The sequence below is a fragment of the Salvelinus fontinalis genome, chromosome 29, assembly GCF_029448725.1.
Source record: "Salvelinus fontinalis isolate EN_2023a chromosome 29, ASM2944872v1, whole genome shotgun sequence".
Lineage (NCBI taxonomy): Eukaryota > Metazoa > Chordata > Actinopteri > Salmoniformes > Salmonidae > Salvelinus > Salvelinus fontinalis.
Genome location: NC_074693.1, coordinates 7,489,137 through 7,513,266, shown reverse-complemented (window position 1 = coordinate 7,513,266; position 24,130 = coordinate 7,489,137). Strand labels below are relative to the sequence as shown.

At 48.6% G+C, this 24,130-nt stretch overlaps 1 protein-coding gene across 1 annotated transcript in view; it reads left to right on the top strand.

Annotated features, from left to right (window-relative positions):
* LOC129827369 (ephrin-B1-like) overlaps window positions 1-24,130 on the top strand; it is a 175,809-nt gene that overhangs the window by 70,443 nt on the left and 81,236 nt on the right. Inside the window, exon 2 of the mRNA XM_055888146.1 lies at window positions 6,561-6,838. Coding sequence (XP_055744121.1) covers window positions 6,561-6,838 — 278 coding nt within the window. The remainder of the gene's footprint in view (window positions 1-6,560; window positions 6,839-24,130) is intronic.

Below are 24,130 nucleotides of genomic sequence, written 5' to 3'. Positions count from 1 at the left end.
AATTAAGCTGATACCCACTAATTGTCAAAATGCAGAAAAGAGACGTTAAATTCTACAACCACCTAAAAGGAAGTGATTCCTAAACCTTCCATAACAAAGCCATCAACAACAGAGAGATGAACCTGGAGAAGAGCCCCCTAAGCAAGCTGGTCCTGGGGCTCTGTTCACAAACACAAACACACCCCACAGAGCCCCAGGACAGCAACACAATTAGACCCAACCAAATCATGAGAAAACAAAAAGATAATTGCTTGACACAGCTCTCAAGAGTAGACAGGCTATATGCACACTGCCCACAAAATGAGGTGGAAACTGAGCTGCACTTCCTAACCTCCTGCCCAATGCATGACCATATTAGAGACACATATTTAGACACAGATATTAGAGACACAGATCCACAAAGAATTTGAAAACAAACAACATACATATACTAGTACTTTAACCATTTGCACATTGTTACAGTGTAACGGCAGTCCTCCTCCTCTTCATCTGAAGAGGAGGAGTATTGAGGGAACCAAGGCGCAGCGTAGTGAAATGACATATTTTATTAACGAAAACACGAACTTGACTAAACTAAAAAAAACAACAAACGGTGTAGACAAACCTAGACGACGTATTTACATAAAACAAGAAAAACGCACGAATAGGAAACATAGGCTACACAAACTGAACAAACCGTAAACAGTCCCGCGTGGTGTACAGACACAGACACGGAAGACAATCACCCACAACGAACACTGTGACAACGCCTACCTAAATATGACTCTTAATTAGAGGAACGCCAAACACCTGCCTCTAATTAAGAGCCATACCAGGCAACCCAAAACCAACACAGAAACAGAAAACATAGAATGCCCACCCAACCTCACGTCCTGACCAACTAACACACATAACAAACTAACAGAAATAGGTCAGGAACGTGACATACAGCGCAGTATATAGCCATAATATGACATTTGAAATGTCTTTATTCTTTTGGAACTTCTGTGAGTATAATGTTTACTGTTACTTTTTATTGTTTATTTCACTTTTGTTTATTATCTGTTTCACTTGCTTTGGCAATGTAAACATGTGTTCCCTATCCAAATAAAGCCCCATGAATTGAATTGAGAGGGCGGAAGAGAGAGAGAGGGCGGAAGAGAGAGAGAGAGAGAGGGCGGAAGAGAGAGAGAGAGAGAGGGCGGAAGAGAGAGAGAGAGAGGGCGGAAGAGAGAGAGAGAGAGGGCGGAAGAGAGAGAGAGAGAGGGCGGAAGAGAGAGAGAGAGAGGGCGGAAGAGAGAGAGAGAGAGGGCGGAAGAGAGAGAGAGAGAGGGCGGAAGAGAGAGAGAGAGAGGGCGGAAGAGAGAGAGAGAGAGGGCGGAAGAGAGAGAGAGAGAGGGCGGAAGAGAGAGAGAGAGAGGGCGGAAGAGAGAGAGAGAGAGGGCGGAAGACAGAGAGAGAGAGGGCGGAAGACAGAGAGAGAGAGGGCGGAAGACAGAGAGAGAGAGGGCGGAAGACAGAGAGAGAGAGGGCGGAAGACAGAGAGAGAGAGGGCGGAAGACAGAGAGAGAGAGAGGGCGGAAGACAGAGAGAGAGAGAGGGCGGAAGAGAGAGAGAGAGAGAGCGGAAGAGAGAGAGAGAGAGCGGAAGAGAGAGAGAGAGGGGCGGAAGAGAGAGAGAGAGAGGGCGGAAGAGAGAGAGAGAGAGGGCGGAAGAGAGAGAGAGGGCGGAAAAGAGAGCTAGAGAGCTAGAGAGACAGAGAGAGAGACAGAGAGCTAGAGAGACAGAGATACAGAGAGCTAGAGAGACAGAGATACAGAGAGCTAGAGAGACAGAGAGAGAGACAGAGAGAGAGACAGAGAGAGAGACAGAGAGAGAGACAGAGAGAGAGACAGAGAGAGAGACAGAGAGAGAGACAGAGAGAGAGACAGAGAGAGAGACAGAGAGAGAGACAGAGAGCTAGAGAGAGAGACAGAGAGCTAGACAGACAGAGAGACAGAGAGAGAGACAGAGAGAGAGACAGAGAGCTAGAGAGACAGAGAGCTAGAGAGACAGAGAGACAGAGAGCTAGAGAGACAGAGAGCTAGAGAGACAGAGAGCTAGAGAGACAGACAGAGAGACAGAGAGCTAGAGAGACAGAGAGCTAGAGAGACAGGGAGCTAGAGAGACAGGGAGCTAGAGAGACAGAGAGCTAGAGAGACAGAGAGCTAGAGAGACAGAGAGCTAGAGAGACAGAGAGCTAGAGAACAGAGAGCTAGAGAACAGAGAGCTAGAGACAGAGAGCTAGAGACAGAGAGCTAGAGAGACAGAGAGCTAGAGAGACAGAGAGCTAGAGAGACAGAGAGCTAGAGAGACAGAGAGCTAGAGAGAGAGACAGAGAGCTAGAGAGAGACAGAGAGCTAGAGAGAGAGACAGAGAGCTAGAGAGAGAGACAGAGAGCTAGAGAGAGAGACAGAGAGCTAGAGAGAGAGACAGAGAGCTAGAGAGAGAGACAGAGAGCTAGAGAGAGAGACAGAGAGCTAGAGAGAGAGACAGAGAGCTAGAGAGAGAGACAGAGAGCTAGAGAGAGAGACAGAGAGCTAGAGAGAGAGACAGAGAGCTAGAGAGAGAGACAGAGAGACAGAGAGCTAGATAGAGAGACAGAGAGCTAGAGAGAGACAGAGAGCTAGAGAGAGAGACAGAGAGCTAGAGAGAGAGACAGAGAGCTAGAGAGAGAGACAGAGAGCTAGAGAGAGAGACAGAGAGCTAGAGAGAGAGACAGAGAGCTAGAGAGAGAGACAGAGAGCTAGAGAGAGAGACAGAGAGCTAGAGAGAGAGACAGAGAGCTAGATAGAGAGACAGAGAGATACAGAGACAGAGAGAGAGACAGAGAGACGGAGAGCTAGAGAGAGAGAGACAGAGACAGAGAGAGACAGAGAGACGGAGAGCTAGAGAGAGAGACAGAGAGATACAGAGACAGAGAGCTAGAGAGAGAGACAGAGAGATACAGAGACAGAGAGCTAGAGACAGAGACAGAGAGAGAGACACGTAGGCAGAGAGCTGGAGAGAGACACGGAGACAGAGAGCTAGAGAGAGAGACACGTAGACAGAGAACTAGAGTCTCTGTATCCCCTGATGTCCTGTTAAACCATGAAGGTTCAGTATAAACAACAAATGCTTCTCGCTCCTCTAAATCCTCAAATCTGCTGCCATGGTCAGATCTCATCTACTGATAGTAACGCTACTGCCCATGAACACACACACGCACGCACGCACGCACGCACGCACGCACGCACGCACGCACGCACACACACACACACACACACACACACACACACACACACACACACACACACACACACACACACACACACACACACACACACACACACACACACACACACACACACACACACACACACACACACGGTGCGTCAGGCTGTCTGGTTTAATGTGCTGGCTAACTGGGACTGTACCCTGTTGACATTATAAACCCCAAAATAGTCCAGAACAATGGTTCAGCCTGTCTGGCCCGAGCAGACCGCGCTCTCAGCTCTTTACTCTTTATCACAGGGTCAAGGTTCAGGCTTTTCAAATTACAGATTGTGTTTTTAATATTTTGTCATTCACCTCCTCTCTGGTTCTAATGCTTGCTATACTGTACAAGGCCATTACCCCAGACTCCTGGCATCATCATGAGAAAACAGTTGTATCATTTTAGAGGTCTGTGGAATCTACCCACTTAAAGAAAAGGAATGAACTGGAACCCAACGTTAACGTCCTGACAGTGACTGTGTCCCTATTACCTATGTAGTGCACTACTTTTGACCAGGTCCCTATTCCCTATGTAGTGCACTACTTTTGACCAGCTCCCTATGTAGTGCACTACTTTTGACCAGGTCCCTATTCCCTATGTAGTGCACTACTTTTGACCAGGTCCCTATTCCCTATGTAGTGCACTACTTTTGACCAGCTCCCTATGTAGTGCACTACTTTTGACCAGGTCCCTATTCCCTATGTAGTGCACTACCTTTGACCAGGTCCCTATGGGCCATTTTTGGGAACATGGAGGCATTTACAGACATCAAATCAAACTGTATTTGTCACATGCGCCGAATATAACAAGTGTAGACCTTACCGTTAAATGCTTACTTACAAGCCCTTGACCAACAGTGTAGTTCAAGAAAGAGTTAAGAAAATATTTACCAAATAAACTAAAGTAAAAAATAATAATAAGTAAGACAATAAAATAACAATAACGAGGCTATATACAGGGGGTACCGATACCGAGTCAATGTGCGGGGGTACAGGTTAGTCGAGGTAATTTGTAGATGTACAGTTGAAGTCGGAAGCTTACATACACCTTAGCCAAATACATTTAAATTCAGTTTTTCCCAATTCCTGACATTTAATCCTAGTAAAAATTCCCTGTATTAGGTCAGTTAGGATCACCACTTTATTTTAAGAATGTGAAATGTCAGAATAATAGTAGAGATAATTATTTATTTCATCTTCTATTTCTTTCATCACATTCCCAGTGGGTCAGAAGTTTACATACACTCAATTAGTATTTGGTAGCATTACCTTTACATTTGTATCCTTCCACAAGCCTTCCACAAGCTTCCACAAGCTTGTATCCTTCCACAAGCCTTCCACAAGCTTCCCACAATAAGTTGGGTGAATTTTGGCCCAATCCTCCTGACAGAGCTGGTGTAACTGAGTCAGGTTTGTAGGCCTCCTTGCTCGCACAAGCTTTTTCAGCCACTCCAATACCTTGACTTTGTTGTCCTTAAGCCATTTTGCCACAACTTTGGAAATATGCTTGGGGTCATTGTCCATTTGGAAGACCCATTTGCAACCAAGCTTTACTTCCTGACTGATGTCTTGAGATGTTGCTTCAATATATCCACATAATTTTCCATCCTCATGATGCCATCTATTTTGTGAAGTGCACCAGTCCCTCATGCAGCAAAGCACCCCCACAACATGATTCTGCCACCCCCGTGTGTCAGAGCCGTGTGTATAGGTGGCAGGGAAGTCAGGTGCAAGAGAGTTAAACTGAGTGTAAATGGAGACTTTTAATAAATGTCCACTTAACATGCTCCAAACACGAAAATGTACATACATAAAATAAACATGGGTACGAGGACCCGTCGCGCACCTATACACCAAATAACAACAGTTGACATAAAACAATCTCTGACAAAGACATGAGGGGAAACAGAGGGTTAAATACACAAGAGATAATGGATGGGATTGAAAACAGGTGTGTGGGAAGACAATACAAAACCAATGGAAAATGAAAAATGGATCGATGATGGCTAGAAGACCGGCGACGTCGACCGCCGAACACCACCCGAACAAGGAGAGGCAACGACTTCGGTAGAAGTCGTGACACCGTGATTCACGGTTGGGATGGTGTTCTTCGGCTTGCAAGCATCCCCCTTTTTCCTCAAAACATAACGGTGGTCATTATGGCCAAACAGTTCTATTTTTGTTTCATCAGACCACAGGAAATTTCTCCCAAAATTACGATCTTTGTCCCCATGTGCAGTTGCAAACTGTAGTCTGGCTTTTTTATGGCGGTTTTGGAGAAGTGGCTTCTTCCTTGCCAAGCTGCCTTTCAGGTTATGTCGATATAGGACTCGTTTTACTGTGGATATAGATACTTTTATACCTGTTTCCTCCAGCATATTCACAAGGTCCTTTGCTGTTGTTCTGGGATTGATTTGCACTTTTCGCACCACAATACATTCATTTCTAGGAGACAGAACGCATCTCCTTCCTGAGTGGTATGATGGTTGCGTGGTCCCATGGTGTTTATACTTGCGTACTATTGTTTGTACAGATGAACGTGGTACCTTCAGGTGTTTGGAAATTGCTCCCAAGGATGAACCAGACTTGTGGAGGTCTCAATTCTTTTCTGAGGTCTTGGCTGATTTTGTTTGATTTTTCAATGATGTCATGCAAGGAGGCACTGAGTTTGAAGGTAGGCCTTGAAATACATGCACAGGTACACCTCCAATTGACTCAAATTATGTCAATTAGCCTATCAGAACTTCTAATGCCATGACATAATTTTCTGGAATTTAAAGGCACAGCCAACTTAGGGTATGTAAACTTCTGACCCACTGGAATTGTGATACAGTGAATTATAATTGAAATAATCTGTCTGTAAACAATTGTTGGAAAAATGACTTGTGTAATGCACAAAGTAGATGTTCGGGTAGAGGGGTGGTCATCTACCCAGACATCTTATTAACACTCTTCTCCTCCCCTCAGGTTCCTGTCAGGTAGAGGGGTGGTCATCTACCCAGACATCTTATGTCTCTTCTCCTCCCCTCAGGTTCCTGTCAGGTAGAGGGGTGGTCATCTACCCAGATATCTTATGTCTCTTCTCCTCCCCTCAGGTTCCTGTCAGGTAGAGGGGTGGTCATCTACCCAGATATCTTATGTCTCTTCTCCTCCCCTCAGGTTTCTGTCAGGTAGAGGGGTGGTCATCTACCCAGATATCTTATGTCTCTTCTCCTCCCCTCAGGTTCCTGTCAGGTAGAGGGGTGGTCATCTACCCAGATATCTTATGTCTCTTCTCCTCCCCTCAGGTTCCTGTCAGGTAGAGGGGTGGTCATCTACCCAGACATCGGGGACAAGCTGGACATTATCTGCCCCAAGGCTGAGCCAGGACGAGACTATGAGTTCTATAAGCTGTACCTGGTCAGGAGAGAGCAGGCGGAGGGGTGCAGCACGGTCATGGACCCCAACGTACTGGTCAACTGTAACAAGCCAGAGAAGGACATCAAGTTCACCATCAAGTTCCAGGAGTTTAGTCCCAACTATATGGGCCTGGAGTTTAAGAAGAATATGAATTACTACATTACATGTGAGTACTGAATACAGCTTTATAAAGTTGAGCCAAGAGTAGGAGAAAAACTCTACCTCTTTTTCCTTTACCCCAAGCTTTGACTATGTACAGACTCAGTGAGCATAACCTTGCTATTGAGAGCATAGCCTTGCTATTGAGAGCATAGCCTTGCTATTGAGAGAGGCCGCCGTATGCAGAGCTGGCTCTCAGGAGAAGACAGGCTATGTGCACACTACCCACAAAATGAGGTGGAAACTGAGCTGCACTTCCTAACCTCCTGCCAAATGTATGACCATATTAGAGACACATATTTCCCTCAGATTACACAGACCCACAAAGAATTCGAAAACAAACCCATTTTGATGAACTCTCATATCTACTGCGTGAAATGCCACAATGTGCCATCGCAGCAGCAAGATTTGTGACCTGCTACCACAAGAAAAGGGCAACCAGTGAATAACAAACACCATTGTAAATACAACCCATATTTATGTTTATTTATTTTCCTTTTTGTACTTTAACTATTTGCACATTATTACAACACTGTATATATACATAATATTACATTTGAAATGTCTTTATTCTTTTGGAACTTCTGTGAGTGTAATGTTTACTGTTACTTTTTATTGTTTATTTCACTTTTGTTTATTATCTATTTCACTTGCTTTGGCAATGTTAACATATTTTTCAAATGCTAATAAAGCCCTTAAATTTAAATATAAAAATTGAGTTCAGCTTGAAGCCCTCCCCCCTCCTCCCTCTCTCATTGAGGGAGAGAGAGTTCAGCCCTCCTCCCTCTCTTAGTGGGGGAGAGAGAGTTCAGCCGTCCTCCCTCTCTTAGTGGGGGAGAGAGAGTTCAGCACTCCTCCCTCCTCCCTCTCTCATTGGGGGAGAGAGAGTTCAGCCCTCATCCCTCCTCTCTCTCTCAGTGGGGGAGAGAGAGTTCAGCCTGTAGCCAACCGCCCCTCCTCCCTCTCTCAGTGGGGGAGAGAGAGTTCAGCCTGTAGCCCCCTCCCCCCTCCTCCCTCTCTCAGTGGGGGAGAGAGAGTTCAGCCTGTATCCCCCTCCCCCCCTCCTCCCTCTCTCAGTGGGGGAGAGAGAGTTCAGCCTGTATCCCCCTCCCCCCCTCCTCCCTCTCTCAGTGGGGGAGAGAGAGTTCAGCCTGTAGCCACCCCCCCCTCCTCCCTCTCTCATTGGGGGAGAGAGAGTTCAGCCTGTAGCCCCCCCCCCTCCCTCTCTCATTGGGGGAGAGAGAGTTCAGCTCTCCTCCCTCCTCCCTCCTCCCTCTCTCATTGGGGGAGAGAGAGTTCATCCCTCCTCCCTCCTCCCTCCTCCCTCTCTCATTGGGGGAGAGAGAGTTCAGCCTGTAGCCCCCCCCTTCCTCCCTCATTGGGGGAGCGAGAGTTCAGCCTGTAGCCCCCCCCCTCCTCCTCCCTCTCTCAGTGGGGGAGAGAGAGTTCAGCCTGTAACACCCCCCCCCCCCTTCTCCCTCTCTCATTGGGGGAGCGAGAGTTCAGCCTGTAGCCCCCCCCCCCCCCCCCCCCCCCCTCCTCCCTCTCTCATTGGGGGAGCGAGAGTTCAGCCTGTAGCCCCCTCCCCCCTCCTCCCTCTCTCAGTGGGGGAGAGAGAGTTCAGCCTGTAGCCTCCCCCCCCTCCTCCCTCTCTCATTGGGGGAGCGAGAGTTCAGCCTGTAGCCCCCCCCCCCTCCTCCCTCTCTCAGTGGGGGAGAGAGAGTTCAGCCTGTATCCCCCCCCCCTCCTCCCTCTCTCATTGGGGGAGCGAGAGTTCAGCCTGTAGCCCCCCTCTCCCTCTCTGTGGGGGAGAGAGAGTTCAGCCTGTAGCCCACCCTCCCTCTCTCATAGGGGGAGAGAGAGTTCAGCCTGTCGCCCCCCCCCCCTCCTCCCTCTCTCATTGGGGGAGAGAGAGTTCAGCCTGTAGCCCCCCCCCTCCTCCCTCTCTCATTGGGGGAGAGAGAGTTCAGCCTGTAGCCTCCCCCCCCCTCCTCCCTCTCTCATTGGGGGAGAGAGAGTTCAGCCTGTAGCCTCCCCCCCCCTCCTCCCTCTCTCATTGGGGGAGCGAGAGTTCAGCCTGTATCCCTCCCCCCCTCCCTCTCTCATTGGGGGAGCGAGAGTTCAGCCTGTATCCCCCCCTCCCTCTCTCAGTGGGGGAGAGAGAGTTCAGCCTGTATCCCCCCCTCCCTCTCTCAGTGGGGGAGAGAGAGTTCAGCCTGTAGTCCCCCCCCCCTCCTCCCTCTCTCAGTGGGGGAGAGAGAGTTCAGCCTGTAGCCGCCCCCCCTCCTCCCTCTCTCATTGGGGGAGAGAGAGTTCAGCCTGTAGGCCCCCCCCTCCTCCCTCTCTCATTGGGGGAGAGAGAGTTCAGCCTGTAGCCCCCCCCTTCCTCCCTCATTGGGGGAGCGAGAGTTCAGCCTGTAGCCCCCCCCCTCCTCCTCCCTCTCTCAGTGGGGGAGAGAGAGTTCAGCCTGTATCCCCCCCCCTCCTCCCTCTCTCATTGGAGGAGCGAGAGTTCAGCCTGTAGCCCCCCCCTCCCTCTCTCATAGGGGGAGAGAGAGTTCAGCCTGTCGCCTCCCCCCCTCCTCCCTCTCTCATTGGGGGAGAGAGAGTTCAGCCTGTCGCCTCCCCCCCTCCTCCCTCTCTCATTGGGGGAGAGAGAGTTCAGCCTGTAGCCCTCCCCCTCCTCCCTCTCTCATTGGGGGATAGAGAGTTCAGCCTGTATCCCCCCCCCTCCTCCCTCTCTCATTGGGGGAAAGAGAGTTCAGCCTGTAGCCTCCCCTCCCCCCCTCCTCCCTCTCTCATTGGGGGAGCGAGAGTTCAGCCTGTAGCCCCCCCCCCCCTCTCTCAGTGGGGGAGAGAGAGTTCAGCCTGTATCCCCCCCTCCCTCTCTCAGTTTGTGAGAGAGAGTTCAGCCTGTAGCCCCTCCCCCTCCCTCTCTCAGTGGGGGAGCGAGAGTTCAGCCTGTAGCCTTCCCCCTCCTCCCTCTCTCAGTAGGGGAGAGAGAGTTCAGCCTGTAGCCCTCCCCCTCCTCCCTCTCTCATTGGGGGAGCGAGAGTTCAGCCTGTAGCCCCCCTCCCCCCTCCCTCTCTCAGTGGGGGAGCGAGAGTTCAGCCTGTAGCCCCCCCTCCCCCCTCCCTCTCTCAGTGGGGGAGAGAGAGTTCAGCCTGTAGCCCCCCCCTCCTCCCTCTCTCATTGGGGGAGAGAGAGTTCAGCCTGTAGCCTCCCCCCTCCTCCCTCTCTCATTGGGGGAGAGAGAGTTCAGCCTGTAGCCCCCCCCCCCTCCTTCCTCTCTCAGTGGGGGAGAGAGAGTTCAGCCTGTAGCCCCCCCCCCCTCCTCCCTCTCTCAGTGGGGGAGAGAGAGTTCAGCCTGTAGCCCCCCCCCCCCTCCTCCCTCTCTCATTGGGGGAGCGAGAGTTCTGCCTGTAGGGGGGGGAGGCGTCAGCAGTGATGATAACCTCTGACCTAACCTCCAGAGCAGGGTCCTCAGCAAGGCTCCCATAGCTCCCAGTACATGCTTGCTATAAACCCATCTAACATTATAACTGTTCCAGCCCCATTACAGGCATGCTACTAATGTTAGTGGAGCCCCATAGAGCTGAACTGACACTATGTAGAGCTGAGCGAGCTGAGCATAGATGGTACAGAGAGAGAGAGGGAGAGAGGGAGAGAAAAGACAGAGCCTCCTTCCGAGTGGCGCAGCGGTCTAAGGCAGTGCTTGAGGCGTCACTACAGACCCGGGTTTGATCCCAGGCTGTGTCATATAAGGTGGCACACAATTGGCCCAGCGTCGGTCGCCAGCTGGATGGTGTTTTCCCCAAGACTGTAACTACTAATTGGGGATAAAAAGGGGTAAAAAGTAACAAACAAAAAAAAATATATTTGTCAGACATTCAGACACACACAGACAGACAGGACAGACAGGACAGACAGGACAGACAGGACAGACAGGACAGACAGGCCAGACAGGCCAGACAGGCCAGACAGGCCAGAAGAAGAAGCCTGCTATCGTCACTAGTCAGCTTAGCATTGATTTCCTGAGGAACCTAAAACAGGAAACAGTGTGCAGGATGGGTGACAGACTGATCTGTAGTGACAGATGCCATTCTGACTCTCACTCTGCCACCACAGCACTACACAGTACTCTGCCCTCTAGTCCTCCATCTCTGCCCTCCAACCCTCCATCTCTGCCCTCCATCTCTGCCCTCTAGTCCTCCATCCCTCCATCTCTGCCCTCTAGTCCTCCATCCCTCCATCTCTGCCCTCTAGTCCTCCATCCCTCCATCTCTGCCCTCTAGTCCTCCATCCCTCCATCTCTGCCCTCTAGTCCTCCATCCCTCCATCTCTGCCCTCTAGTCCTCCATCCCTCCATCTCTGCCCTCTAGTCCTCCATCCCTCCATCTCTGCCCTCTAGTCCTCCATCCCTCCATCTCTGCCCTCTAGTCCTCCATCCCTCCATCTCTGCCCTCTAGTCCTCCATCCCTCCATCTCTGCCCTCTAGTCCTCCATCCCTCCATCTCTGCCCTCCAACCCTCCATCTCTGCCCTCTAGTCCTCCATCCCTCCATCTCTGCCCTCTAGTCCTCCATCCCTCCATCTCTGCCCTCTAGTCCTCCATCCCTCCATCTCTGCCCTCTAGTCCTCCATCCCTCCATCTCTGCCCTCCAACCCTCCATCTCTGCCCTCTAGTCCTCCATCCCTCCATCTCTGCCCTCGATCTCTGCCCTCTAGTCCTCCATCCCTCCATCTCTGCCCTCTAGTCCTCCATCCCTCCATCTCTGCCCTCTAGTCCTCCATCCCTCCATCTCTGCCCTCTAGTCCTCCATCCCTCCATCTCTGCCCTCTAGTCCTCCATCCCTCCATCTCTGCCCTCTAGTCCTCCATCCCTCCATCTCTGCCCTCGATCTCTGCCCTCTAGTCCTCCATCCCTCCATCTCTGCCCTCTAGTCCTCCATCCCTCCATCTCTGCCCTCTAGTCCTCCATCCCTCCATCTCTGCCCTCGATCTCTGCCCTCTAGTCCTCCATCCCTCCATCTCTGCCCTCTAGTCCTCCATCCCTCCATCTCTGCCCTCTAGTCCTCCATCCCTCCATCTCTGCCCTCGATCTCTGCCCTCTAGTCCTCCATCCCTCCATCTCTGCCCTCCATCTCTGCCCTCTAGTCCTCCATCCCTCCATCTCTGCCCTCTAGTCCTCCATCCCTCCATCTCTGCCCTCTAGTCCTCCATCCCTCCATCTCTGCCCTCTAGTCCTCCATCCCTCCATCTCTGCCCTCCAACCCTCCATCTCTGCCCTCCATCTCTGCCCTCTAGTCCTCCATCCCTCCATCTCTGCCCTCGATCTCTGCCCTCTAGTCCTCCATCCCTCCATCTCTGCCCTCTAGTCCTCCATCCCTCCATCTCTGCCCTCTAGTCCTCCATCCCTCCATCTCTGCCCTCTAGTCCTCCATCCCTCCATCTCTGCCCTCTAGTCCTCCATCCCTCCATCTCTGCCCTCGATCTCTGCCCTCTAGTCCTCCATCCCTCCATCTCTGCCCTCTAGTCCTCCATCCCTCCATCTCTGCCCTCTAGTCCTCCATCCCTCCATCTCTGCCCTCCAATTCTCCATCCCTTTAACTCTTGTGGTGGTTCATTTCTTTACTATCAACTGAGGAGACAAACTTCACACAAGTCAGAGTTGTACTAAAACTACATCTTTAATAATAAGAGCTTTGCAATGACTTTCAACGATTCACCATTTCTGATGATCCGTTGAGAGTGGCAACACAATGGCTACTGAGATCTTTTATCGCAAAGATCCACCCCCTAGTTGACATAACAAACCACAGATATTAGGAACAGTTCACAAAGTGAGAATTTATAAATGAGAAAGGAGTATCCCTTCACATGGTTTAACAGATACATTCACATATGAAGACAATGTTCCCTCCTGTCCTCTTTCTCCATAGCACCAGGGACATGTGAAAGACAAGCCTGACCTCTCCCCTCTCTGGGCCCCAGGTGACTGAGCCCCAGCTGAGGGAGGAAGTGCAACTGCCAACACCAGAGTCCGAAGAAATACATTCTAGTAACAAGTATATCACATAAGCATATTATGCAGATAAGACATCTTAATTATCTATGTTAACCAACTCATTGTGATTCATCCACCACACTCTCCATCCCTCCATCCCCCTATCCCTCCATCTCTTTATCTCTTTATCCTTCCATCCCTCCATCCCCCTATCCCTCCATCTCTTTATCTCTTTATCCTTCCATCCCTCCATCTCTTTATCTCTTTATCCTTCCATCCCTCCATCTCTTTATCCCTCCATTTCTTTATCCCTCCATCTATTTATCCCTCCATCTATTTATCCCTCCATCTCTTTATCCCTCCATCTCTTTATCCCTCCATCTATTTATCCCTCCATCTCTTTATCCCGCCATCTCTTTATCCCTCCATCTATTTATCCCTCCATCTCTTTATCCCGCCATCTCTTTATCCCTCCATCCCTCCATCCACACCTCTGCATTGCTTGCTGTTTGGGGTTTTAGGCTGGGTTTCTGTATAGCATTTTGTGACATCTGCTGATGTAAGAAGGGCTTTATGAATGCATTTGATTGATTGACTTGACTGACTGAGTGATTGATTTATTGATTGATTAGAGAGAGGGAGAGAGAGATAAAAGGCTAGAGAGAGAGTTAAAAGGTCAAGGTTACATTTCCCAGTGAAGGAACATCAGATCAGCACTGCCCTAGATAGGAGCTGCCACGCACACGGCCGCATATGTGTGTGGTGTTTGCCAGCAGCATACCACCCTGCATACCACTGCTGGCTTGCTTCTGAAGCTAAGCAGGGTTGGTCCTGGTCAGTCCCTGGATGGGAGACCAGATGGTGCTGGAAGTGGTGTTGGAGGGCCAGTAGGAGGCACTCTTTCCTCTGGTCTAAAAAATATTCCAATGCCCCAGGGCAGTGATTGGGGACACTGCCCTGTGTAGTGTGCCGTCTTTCGGATGGGACGTTAAACGGGTGTCCTGACTCTTTGAGGTCATTAAAGATCCCATGGCACTTATCGTAAGAGTAGGGGTGTTAACCCCGGTGTCCTGGCTAAATTCCCAATCTGGCCCTCAAACCATCATGGTCACCTAATAATCCCCAGTTTACAATTGGCTCATTCATCCCCCTCCTCTCCCCTGTAACTATTCCCCAGGTCGTTGCTGCAAATGAGAACGTGTTCTCAGTCAACTTACCTGGTAAAATAATGGATAATTAAATTAATTAAAAATATGCATACACACACATACGCAGAATCAAGATTAGTAGGTTTATCCCTGTGTGTCCATGTCAACAACACTCTGCTTGTGTTTACTAGTGGTGTGTGGTGTTTACTAGTGGTGTGTGGTGTTTACTAGTGGTGTGTGGTGTTTACTAGTGGTGTATGGTGTTTACTAGTGGTGTATGGTGTTTACTAGTGGTGTATGGTGTTTACTAGTGGTGTGTGATGTTTAGTAGTGGTGTGTGGTGTTTACTAGTGGTGTGTGGTGTTTACTAGTGGTGTGTGGTGTTTACTAGTGGTGTATGGTGTTTACTAGTGGTGTGTGGTGTTTACAAGCGGTGTATGGTGTTTAGTAGCGGTGTATGGTGTTTAGTAGCGGTGTATGGTGTTTAGTAGTGGTGTGTGGTGTTTAGTTGTGGTGTGTGGTGTTTAGTTGTGGTGTGTGGTGTTTACTAGTGGTGTGTGGTGTTTACTAGTGGTGTGTGGTGTTTAATAGTGGTGTGTGGTGTTTACTAGTGGTGTATGGTGTTTACTAGTGGTGTGTGGTGTTTACTAGCGGTGTGTGGTGTTTACTAGCGGTGTGTGGTGTTTAGTAGTGGTGTGTGTTGTTTAGTAGTGGTGTGTGGTGTTTACTAGTGGTGTGTGGTGTTTACTAGTGGTGTATGGTGTTTACTAGCGGTGTGTGGTGTTTACTAGCGGTGTGTGGTGTTTACTAGCGGTGTGTGGTGTTTACTAGTGGTGTATGGTGTTTACTAGTGGTGTGTGGTGTTTACAAGCGGTGTATGGTGTTTAGTAGCGGTGTATGGTGTTTAGTAGTGGTGTGTGGTGTTTAGTAGTGGTGTGTGGTGTTTACTAGTGGTGTGTGGTGTTTACTAGTGGTGTATGGTGTTTACTAGCGGTGTGTGGTGTTTACTAGCGGTGTGTGGTGTTTACTAGTGGTGTGTGGTGTTTACTAGCGGTGTATGGTGTTTACTAGCGGTGTGTGGTGTTTACTAGCGGTGTGTGGTGTTTACTAGTGGTGTATGGTGTTTACTAGCGGTGTATGGTGTTTACTAGCGGTGTGTGGTGTTTACTAGCGGTGTGTGGTGTTTACTAGTGGTGTGTGGTGTTTACTAGTGGTGTGTGGTGTTTACTAGTGGTGTATGGTGTTTACTAGTGGTGTGTGGTGTTTACAAGCGGTGTATGGTGTTTACTAGCGGTGTGTGGTGTTTAGTAGTGGTGTGTGTTGTTTAGTAGTGGTGTGTGGTGTTTACTAGTGGTGTGTGGTGTTTACTAGTGGTGTATGGTGTTTACTAGCGGTGTGTGGTGTTTACTAGCGGTGTGTGGTGTTTACTAGCGGTGTGTGGTGTTTACTAGTGGTGTATGGTGTTTACTAGTGGTGTGTGGTGTTTACAAGCGGTGTATGGTGTTTAGTAGCGGTGTATGGTGTTTAGTAGTGGTGTGTGGTGTTTAGTAGTGGTGTGTGGTGTTTAGTAGTGGTGTGTGGTGTTTACTAGTGGTGTGTGGTGTTTACTAGTGGTGTATGGTGTTTACTAGCGGTGTGTGGTGTTTACTAGCGGTGTGTGGTGTTTACTAGTGGTGTGTGGTGTTTACTAGCGGTGTATGGTGTTTACTAGCGGTGTGTGGTGTTTACTAGCGGTGTGTGGTGTTTACTAGTGGTGTATGGTGTTTACTAGCGGTGTATGGTGTTTACTAGCGGTGTGTGGTGTTTACTAGCGGTGTGTGGTGTTTACTAGCGGTGTGTGGTGTTTACTAGCGGTGTATGGTGTTTACAAGCGGTGTATGGTGTTTAGTAGTGGTGTGTTGTTTACTAGTGGTGTGTGGTGTTTAGTAGTGGTGTGTGGTGTTTAGTAGTGGTGTGTGGTGTTTAGTAGTGGTGTGTGGTGTTTACTAGTGTGTGATGTTTAGTAGTGGTGTGTGGTGTTTACTAGTGTGTGATGTTTACTAGTGGTGTGTGGTGTTTAGTAGTGGTGTGTGGTGTTTACTAGTGTGTGATGTTTAGTAGTGGTGTGTGGTGTTTACTAGTGGTGTGTGGTGTTTAATAGTGGTGTGTGGTGTTTAGTAGTGGTGTGTGGTGTTTACTAGTGGTGTGTGGTGTTTACTAGTGGTGTGTGGTGTTTACTAGTGGTGTATGGTGTTTACTAGTGGTGTGTGGTGTTTACAAGCGGTGTATGGTGTTTAGTAGCGGTGTATGGTGTTTAGTAGTGGTGTGTGGTGTTTAGTAGTGGTGTGTGGTGTTTACTAGTGGTGTGTGGTGTTTACTAGTGGTGTGTGGTGTTTAATAGTGGTGTGTGGTGTTTACTAGTGGTGTATGGTGTTTACTAGTGGTGTGTGGTGTTTACTAGCGGTGTGTGGTGTTTACTAGCGGTGTGTGGTGTTTAGTAGTGGTGTGTGGTGTTTAGTAGTGGTGTGTGGTGTTTACTAGTGGTGTGTGGTGTTTACTAGTGGTGTATGGTGTTTACTAGCGGTGTGTGGTGTTTACTAGCGGTGTGTGGTGTTTACTAGCGGTGTGTGGTGTTTACTAGCGGTGTATGGTGTTTACTAGTGGTGTGTGGTGTTTACAAGCGGTGTATAGTGTTTAGTAGCGGTGTGTGGTGTTTAGTAGTGGTGTGTGGTGTTTACTAGTGGTGTGTGGTGTTTACTAGTGGTGTGTGGTGTTTACTAGTGGTGTATGGTGTTTACTAGCGGTGTGTGGTGTTTACTAGCGGTGTGTGGTGTTTACTAGCGGTGTGTGGTGTTTACTAGCGGTGTGTGGTGTTTACTAGCGGTGTGTGGTGTTTACTAGCGGTGTGTGGTGTTTACTAGCGGTGTGTGGTGTTTACTAGCGGTGTGTGGTGTTTACTAGCGGTGTATGGTGTTTACTAGCGGTGTGTGGTGTTTACTAGCGGTGTGTGGTGTTTACTAGCGGTGTGTGGTGTTTACTAGCGGTGTATGGTGTTTACAAGCGGTGTATGGTGTTTAGTAGTGGTGTGTGGTGTTTACTAGTGGTGTGTGGGGTTTACTAGTGGTGTGTGGTGTTTACTAGTGGTGTGTGGTGTTTACTAGTGGTGTGTGGTGTTTACTAGTGGTGTGTGGTGTTTAGTAGTGGTGTGTGGTGTTTAGTAGTGGTGTGTGGTGTTTAGTAGTGGTGTGTGGTGTTTACTAGTGTGTGATGTTTAGTAGTGGTGTGTGGTGTTTACTAGTGTGTGATGTTTACTAGTGGTGTGTGGTGTTTAGTAGTGGTGTGTGGTGTTTACTAGTGTGTGATGTTTAGTAGTGGTGTGTGGTGTTTACTAGTGGTGTGTGGTGTTTAATAGTGGTGTGTGGTGTTTAGTAGTGGTGTGTGGTGTTTACTAGTTGTTTACTAGTGGTGTGTGGTGTTTACTAGTGGTGTGTGATGTTTAGTTGTGGTGTGTGGTGTTTACTAGTGTGTGATGTTTACTAGTGGTGTGTGGTGTTTAGTTGTGGTGTGTGGTGTTTACTAGTGTGTGATGTTTACTAGTGGTGTGTGGTGTTTAGTAGTGGTGTGTGGTGTTTACTAGTGGTGTGTGGTGTTTAGTAGTGGTGTGTGGTGTTTACTAGTGGTGTTTACTAGTGGTGTGTGGTGTTTAGTAGTGGTGTGTGGTGTTTACTAGTGGTGTTTACTAGTGGTGTGTGGTGTTTAGTAGTGGTGTGTGGTGTTTACTAGTGGTGTTTACTAGTGGTGTGTGGTGTTTACTAGTGGTGTATGATGTTTCAAATCAAATCAAATGTTTTGTCACATGTGCCGAATACAACAGGTGTAGACTTTACAATGAAATGCTTACTTACAAGCCCTTAACCAACAATGCTTTAAGAAGTTTTAAGAAAAATAAGTGTTAAGTAAAAAATAGATAATAAAAGCAACAAATAATTAAACAGCAGCAGTAAAATAACAGTAGAGAGGCTATATACAGGGGGTACCGGTACAGAGTCAATGTGCGAGGGCACCAGTTAGTTGAGGTAATTGAGGTTATATGTACATGTAAGTAGAGTTAAAGTGACTATGCATAGATAATAAATAGGAAGTAGCAGCAGCGTAAAAGAGGGTTCTGGGTAGCCATTTGATTAGCTGTTCAGGAGTCTTATGGCTTTGGGGTAAAATCTGTTTAGAAGCCTCTCGGACCTAGACTTGGCGCTCCGGTACTGCTTGCCGTGCGGTAGCCAAATCTTGTCAGTCTCTTGAGGGGGAATAGGTTTTGTCTTGCCCTCTTCACGACTGTCTTGGTGTGCTTGGACCATGATAGTTGTTGGTGATGTGGACACCAAGGAACTTGAAGCTCTCAACCTGCTCCACTACAGCACCGTCGATGAGAATGGGGGCGTGCCCGGTCCGTCCTTTACCTGTAGTCCACACTCCTCTCCTTTGTCTTGATCACGTCGAGGGAGAGGTTGTTGTCCTGTTTACTAGTGGTGTATGGTGTTTACTAGTGGTGTATGGTGTTTACTATTGGTGTATGGGCTGTATGCCATACCATCCTACTGACTGTAGAGTGAGAGCTGGGCTGGTTGTCTCTCTTAGTCATTGTCATGATATCTCATTTTGAAAGGATGAGCCGTGTAGTGTGTGTGTGTGTGTGTGTGGGCGTGTGTGTGTTTGTGCAGCGCAGGGTTATTGAGGTTGGTTATTGTACTGGTTTTATTATTACTGAGAGAGGGAGAGTGGGAGAGAGGGAGAGGGGGAGAGGGGGAGAGAGAGAGAGGGAGAGAGAGAGAGAGAGAGGCCACTTTCATTATCATATTCACGGTCAGTGAATGGTAACCATTGGTTACGATAGAACCCTCTCTGAGATGAATCTCATATTCATGTATTCATCTAAATGAATCTTGTCCCTGCATCGCATCTCTTAACACACACTGATCCCCTTGACAAACACACACACAGACACACAAACACAACCACTCGTCCTGTCTCAGCTGTGATGTACTCAAATCAAATCAAATTGTATTAGTCACATGCGCCGAATACAGCAGGTGTCACGCCCTGACCGTAGATTGCTTTGTATGTTTCTATTTTTAGTTTGGTCAGGGTGTTTAGGTATCCTGTTTTCACACTTTTGTTTGTGGGTGGTTGTTTCCTGTTTAGTGTTTTGTTTCACCTTTCAGGACTGTTCGTTTGTCGTTTTTGTTGTTTGTCAAGTGTTTTCGTATTTTATTAAAAAATATGACCACTTACCACGCTGCACCTTGGTCCTCCTCTCCTTCCACCTACAAAAGCCGTTACAGCAGGTGTGGACCTTACTGTGAAATGCTTACTTACGAGCCACTAACCAACAGTGCCGTTTCAAAAATAAAGAATAAGAGATACAAGTAACGGTAATGAAAGAGCAGCAGTAAAAAATAATAATATATATAGGGGGGTGCCAGTACAGAGTCAATGTGTGGGGGCACCGGTTAGTTGAGGTAGTATGTACATGTAGGTAGAGTTAATTAAAGTGACTAATGCATAGATGACAGCAGAGAGTGGCAGTGGTGTGGAAAGGGGGCAATGCAAATAGTCTGGGTAGCCATTTGACTAGATGTTCAGGAGTCTTGTGGCTTAGGGGTAGAAGCTGTTCAGAAGCCTCTTGGACCTAGACTTGGCGCTCCGGTACCGCTTTCCGTGTGGTAGCAGAGAGAACAGTCCATGACTAGGGTGGCTGGAGTCTTTGACAATTCTTAGGGCCTTCCTCTGACACCGCCTGGTATAGATGTCTTGGATGGCAGGCAGCTTAGCCCCAGTGATGTACTGGGCCGTTCGCACTACCCTCTGTAGTGCCTTGTGGTCAAAGGCCGAGCTGTTGCCATACCTGGCAGTGATGAAACCAGTCAGGATGCTCTCGATGGTGCAGCTGTAGAACCTTTTGAGGATCTGGGGACCCATGCCAAATCTTTTGTCTCCTGAGGGGGAATAGGTTTTGTCATGCCCGCTTCACAACTGTCATGGCGTGCTTGGACCATTGGACCGTTGGCCAGGTCGCAGTTGTAAATGAGAACTTGTTCTCAGCTAGCTTACCTGGTTAAATAAAGGTGAAAAAAAAAAATTATAAACTTTTTTAGTTTGTTGGTGATGTGGACACCAAGGAACTTGAAGCTCTCAACCTGCTCCACTGCAGCCCCGTCGATGAGAATGGGAGCGTGCTCGGTCCTCCTTTTCCTGGAGTCCACAATCAACTCCTTTGTATTGATCACCTTGAGGGAGAGGTTGTTGTCCTGGCACCACATGGCCAGGTCTCTGACCTCCTCCTTATAGGCTGTCTCGTTGTTGTTGGTGATCAGGCTACCACTGTTGTGTCATCTGCAAATTTAATGATGGTGCTGGAGTCGTGCCTGGCCGTGCAGTCATGAGTGAACAGGGAGTACAGGAGGGGACTGAGCATGCACCCATGAGGGGACCCCTGTGTTGAGGATCAGCGTGACGGATGTGTTGTTACCTTCCCTTACCACCTGGGGGCGGCCCGTCAGGAAGTCCAGGATCCAGTTGCAGAGAGACGTGTTTAGTCCCAGGGTTCTTAGCTTGTTGATGAGCTTTGAGGGCACTACAGTGTTGAACGCTGAGCTGTAGTCAATGAACAGTAAATGACATGGCCGAAATCGAGGATCAGTAGGATGGTCAGTTTTACGAGGGTATGTTTGGCAGCATGAGTGAAGGATGCTTTGTTGCGAAATAGGAAGCCAATTCTAGATTTAATTTTGGATTGGAGATGCTTAATGTGAGTCTGGAATGAGATTTTACAGTCTAACCAGACACCTAGGTATTTGTAGTTGTCCACATATTCTAAGTCAGAACCATCCAAAGTAGTGATGCTGGACGGGCGGGCGGGCAGGTGCGGGCAGCGATCAGTTGAAGAGCATGCATTTAGTTTTACTTGCATTTAAGAGCAGTTGGAGGCCACGGAAGGAGAGTTGTATGGCATTGAAGCTCGTCTGGAGGATAGTTAACACAGTGTCCAAAGAAGGGCCAGAGGTATACAGAATGGTGTCGTCTGCGTAGAGGTGGATCAGAGAATCACCAGCAGCAAGAGCGACATCATTGATGTATACAGAGAAGAGAGTCGGCCCGATAATTGAACCCTGGGGCACCCCCATAGAGACTGCCAGAGGTCCGGACAACAGGCCCTCCGGTTTGACACATTGAACTCTATCAGAGAAGTAGTTGGTGAACCAGGCGAGGCAATCATTTGAGAAACCAAGGCTGTTGAGCCGATAAGAATGTGGTGATTGACAGAGTCGAAAGCCTTGGCCAGGTCGATGAATACGGCTGCACAGTAATGTCTCTTATCGATGGCAGTTATGATATCGTTTAGGACCTTGAGCGTGGCTGAGGTGCACCCATGACCAGCTCTGAAACCAGATTGCATAGTGGAGAAGGTACGGTGGGATTCGAAATGGTCGGTAATCTGTTTGTTGACTTGGCTTTCAAAGACCTTAGAAAGGCAGGTTAGGATAGATATAGGTCTGTAGCAGTTTGGGTCTAAAGCAGGGGTGTCAAACTCATTCCACGGAGGGCCTAGTGTCTGCAGGTTTTTGGTTTTTCCGTTCAATAAAGCCCTAGACAACCAGGTGTGGGGAGTTCCTAACTAATTAGTGATGTTAATTCATCAATCAAGTACAAGGGAGGAGCGAAAACCCGCAGACACTCGGCCCCCCGTGGAATGAGTTTGACACCTGTGGTCTAAAGTGTCTCCCCCTGTGAAGAGGGGGATGACCGCGGCAGCTTTCCAATCTTTGGGAATCTCAGACGATACAAAAGAGACAGCAATAGGGGTTGCAACAATTTTGGCAGATCATTTTAGAAAGAGAAGGTCCAGATTGTCTAGCCCGGCTGATTTGTAGGGTTCCAGATTTTGCAGCTCTTTCAGAACATCAGCTATCTGGATTTGGGTGAAGGAGAAATGGAGGAGGATTGGGCGAGTTTCTGTGGGGGGTGCAGGGATGTTGAATGGGGTAGGAGTAGCCAGGTGGAAAGCATGGCCAGCCGTAGAAAAATGCTTATTGAAAATCTCAATTATAGTGGATTTATCGTGGTCAGATCAAATCAGATCAAATGTATTTATATAGCCCTTCTTACATCAGCTGATATATCAAAGTGCTGTACAGAAACCCAGCCTAAAACCCCAAACAGCAAGCAATGCAGGTGTAAAAGCACGGTGGCCAGGAAAAACTCCCTAGAAAGGCCAACACCTAGCAAGAAACCTAGAGAGGAACCAGGCTATGAGGGGTGGCCAGTCCTCTTCTGGCTGTGCCGGGTGGAGATTATAACAGAACATGGCCAAGATGTTCAAATGTTCATAAATTACCAGCATTGTCAAATAATAATAATCACAGTAGTTGTTGAGGGTGCAGCAAGTCAGCACCTCAGGAGTAAATGTCAGTTGGCTTTTCATAGCCGATCATTGAGAGTATCTCTACCGCTCCTGCTGTCTCTAGAGAGTTGAAAACAGCAGGTCTGGGACAGGTAGCACGTCCGGTGAACAGGTCAGGGTTCCATAGCCGCAGGCAGAATTGTTGAAACTGGAGCAGCAGCACGGCCAGGTGGACTGGGGACAGCAAGGAGTCATCATGCCAGGTATTCCTGAGGCATGGTCCTAGGGCTCAGGTCCTCCGAGAGAGAGAAAGAAAGAGAGAAAGAGAGAATTAGAGAGAGCATACTTAAATTCACACAGGACACCAGATAAGACAGGAGAAGTACTCCAGATATAACAGACTGACCCTAGCCCCCCTACACACATGCAGCATAAATACTGGAGGCTGAGACAGAAGGGGTCAGGAGACACTGTGGTCCCATCTGATGATACCCCCGGACAAGGCCAAACAGGCAGGATATACCCCCACCCACTTTGCCAAAGCACAGCCCCCACACCACTAGAGGTATATCTTCAACCACCAACTTACCATCCTGAGACAAGGCCGAGTATAGCCCACAAAGATCTCCGCCACGGTACAATCCTAGGGGCGCGCCAACCCAGACAGGAAGATCACGTCAGTGACTCAACCCACTCAAGTGACGCAGCCCTCCTAGGGACGGCATGGAAGAGCACCAGTAAGCCAGTGAGTCAGCCCCTGTAATAGGGTTAGAGGCAGAGAATCCCAGTGGAGAGAGGGGAACCGGCTAGGCAGAGACAGCAAGGGCGGTTCGTTTTTCCAGAGCCTTTCCTTTCATCTTCAAACTCCTGGGCCAGACTACACTCAATCATATGACCCACTGAAGAGATGAGTCTTAAATAAAGACTTAAAGGTTGAGTCTGCGTCTCTCACATGGGTAGGCAGACCATTCCATAAAAATGTAGCTCTATTGGAGAAAGCCCTGCCTCCAGCTGTTTGCTTAGAAATTCTAGGGACAATTAGGAGGCCTGCGTCTTGCGACCGTAGGGTACATGTAGGTATTGCTATGTACGGCAGGACGAAATCGGAAAGATAGGTAGGAGCAAGCCCATATAATGCTTTGTAGGTTAGCAGTAAAACCTTGAAATCAGCCCTTGCCTTAACAGGAAGCCAGTGTAGGGAGGCTAGCACTGGAGGAATATGATCACTGGTGACAGTGTTTCCTAGCCTCAGTGCAGTGGGCAGCTGGGAGGAGGTGCTCTTATTCTCCATGGACTTTACAGTGTCCCAGAACTTTTTGAGTTTGTGCTACAGGATGCAAATTTCTGCTTGAAAAAGCTATCCTTAGCTTTCCTAACTGCCTGTGTATATTGGTTCCTATCTCTCTTTCCAACCCCCTTTCCTTCCATCCTCTTCCCTCTCTCTTCTGTATTCTATCTTCCCTCTATCCTCTCCTCTCCATACATCCTCTTCTTTTTATACCCCTATCTCTCCCTCCTTCCTCCTCTCCCTCCTTCCTCCTCTCCCTCCTTCCTCCTCTCTCTCCTTCCTCCTCTCTCTCACACTATGAGTGCAATGGGGGAATGAGTTTGTGTATTCTCCATTCTCCCCCTCTTTCAATTCAATTTCAATTCAATTCATGGGGCTTTATTTGGATAGGGAACACATGTTTACATTGCCAAAGCAAGTGAAGCAGATAATAAACAAAACTGAAATAAACAATAAAAATGAACAGTAAACATTATACTC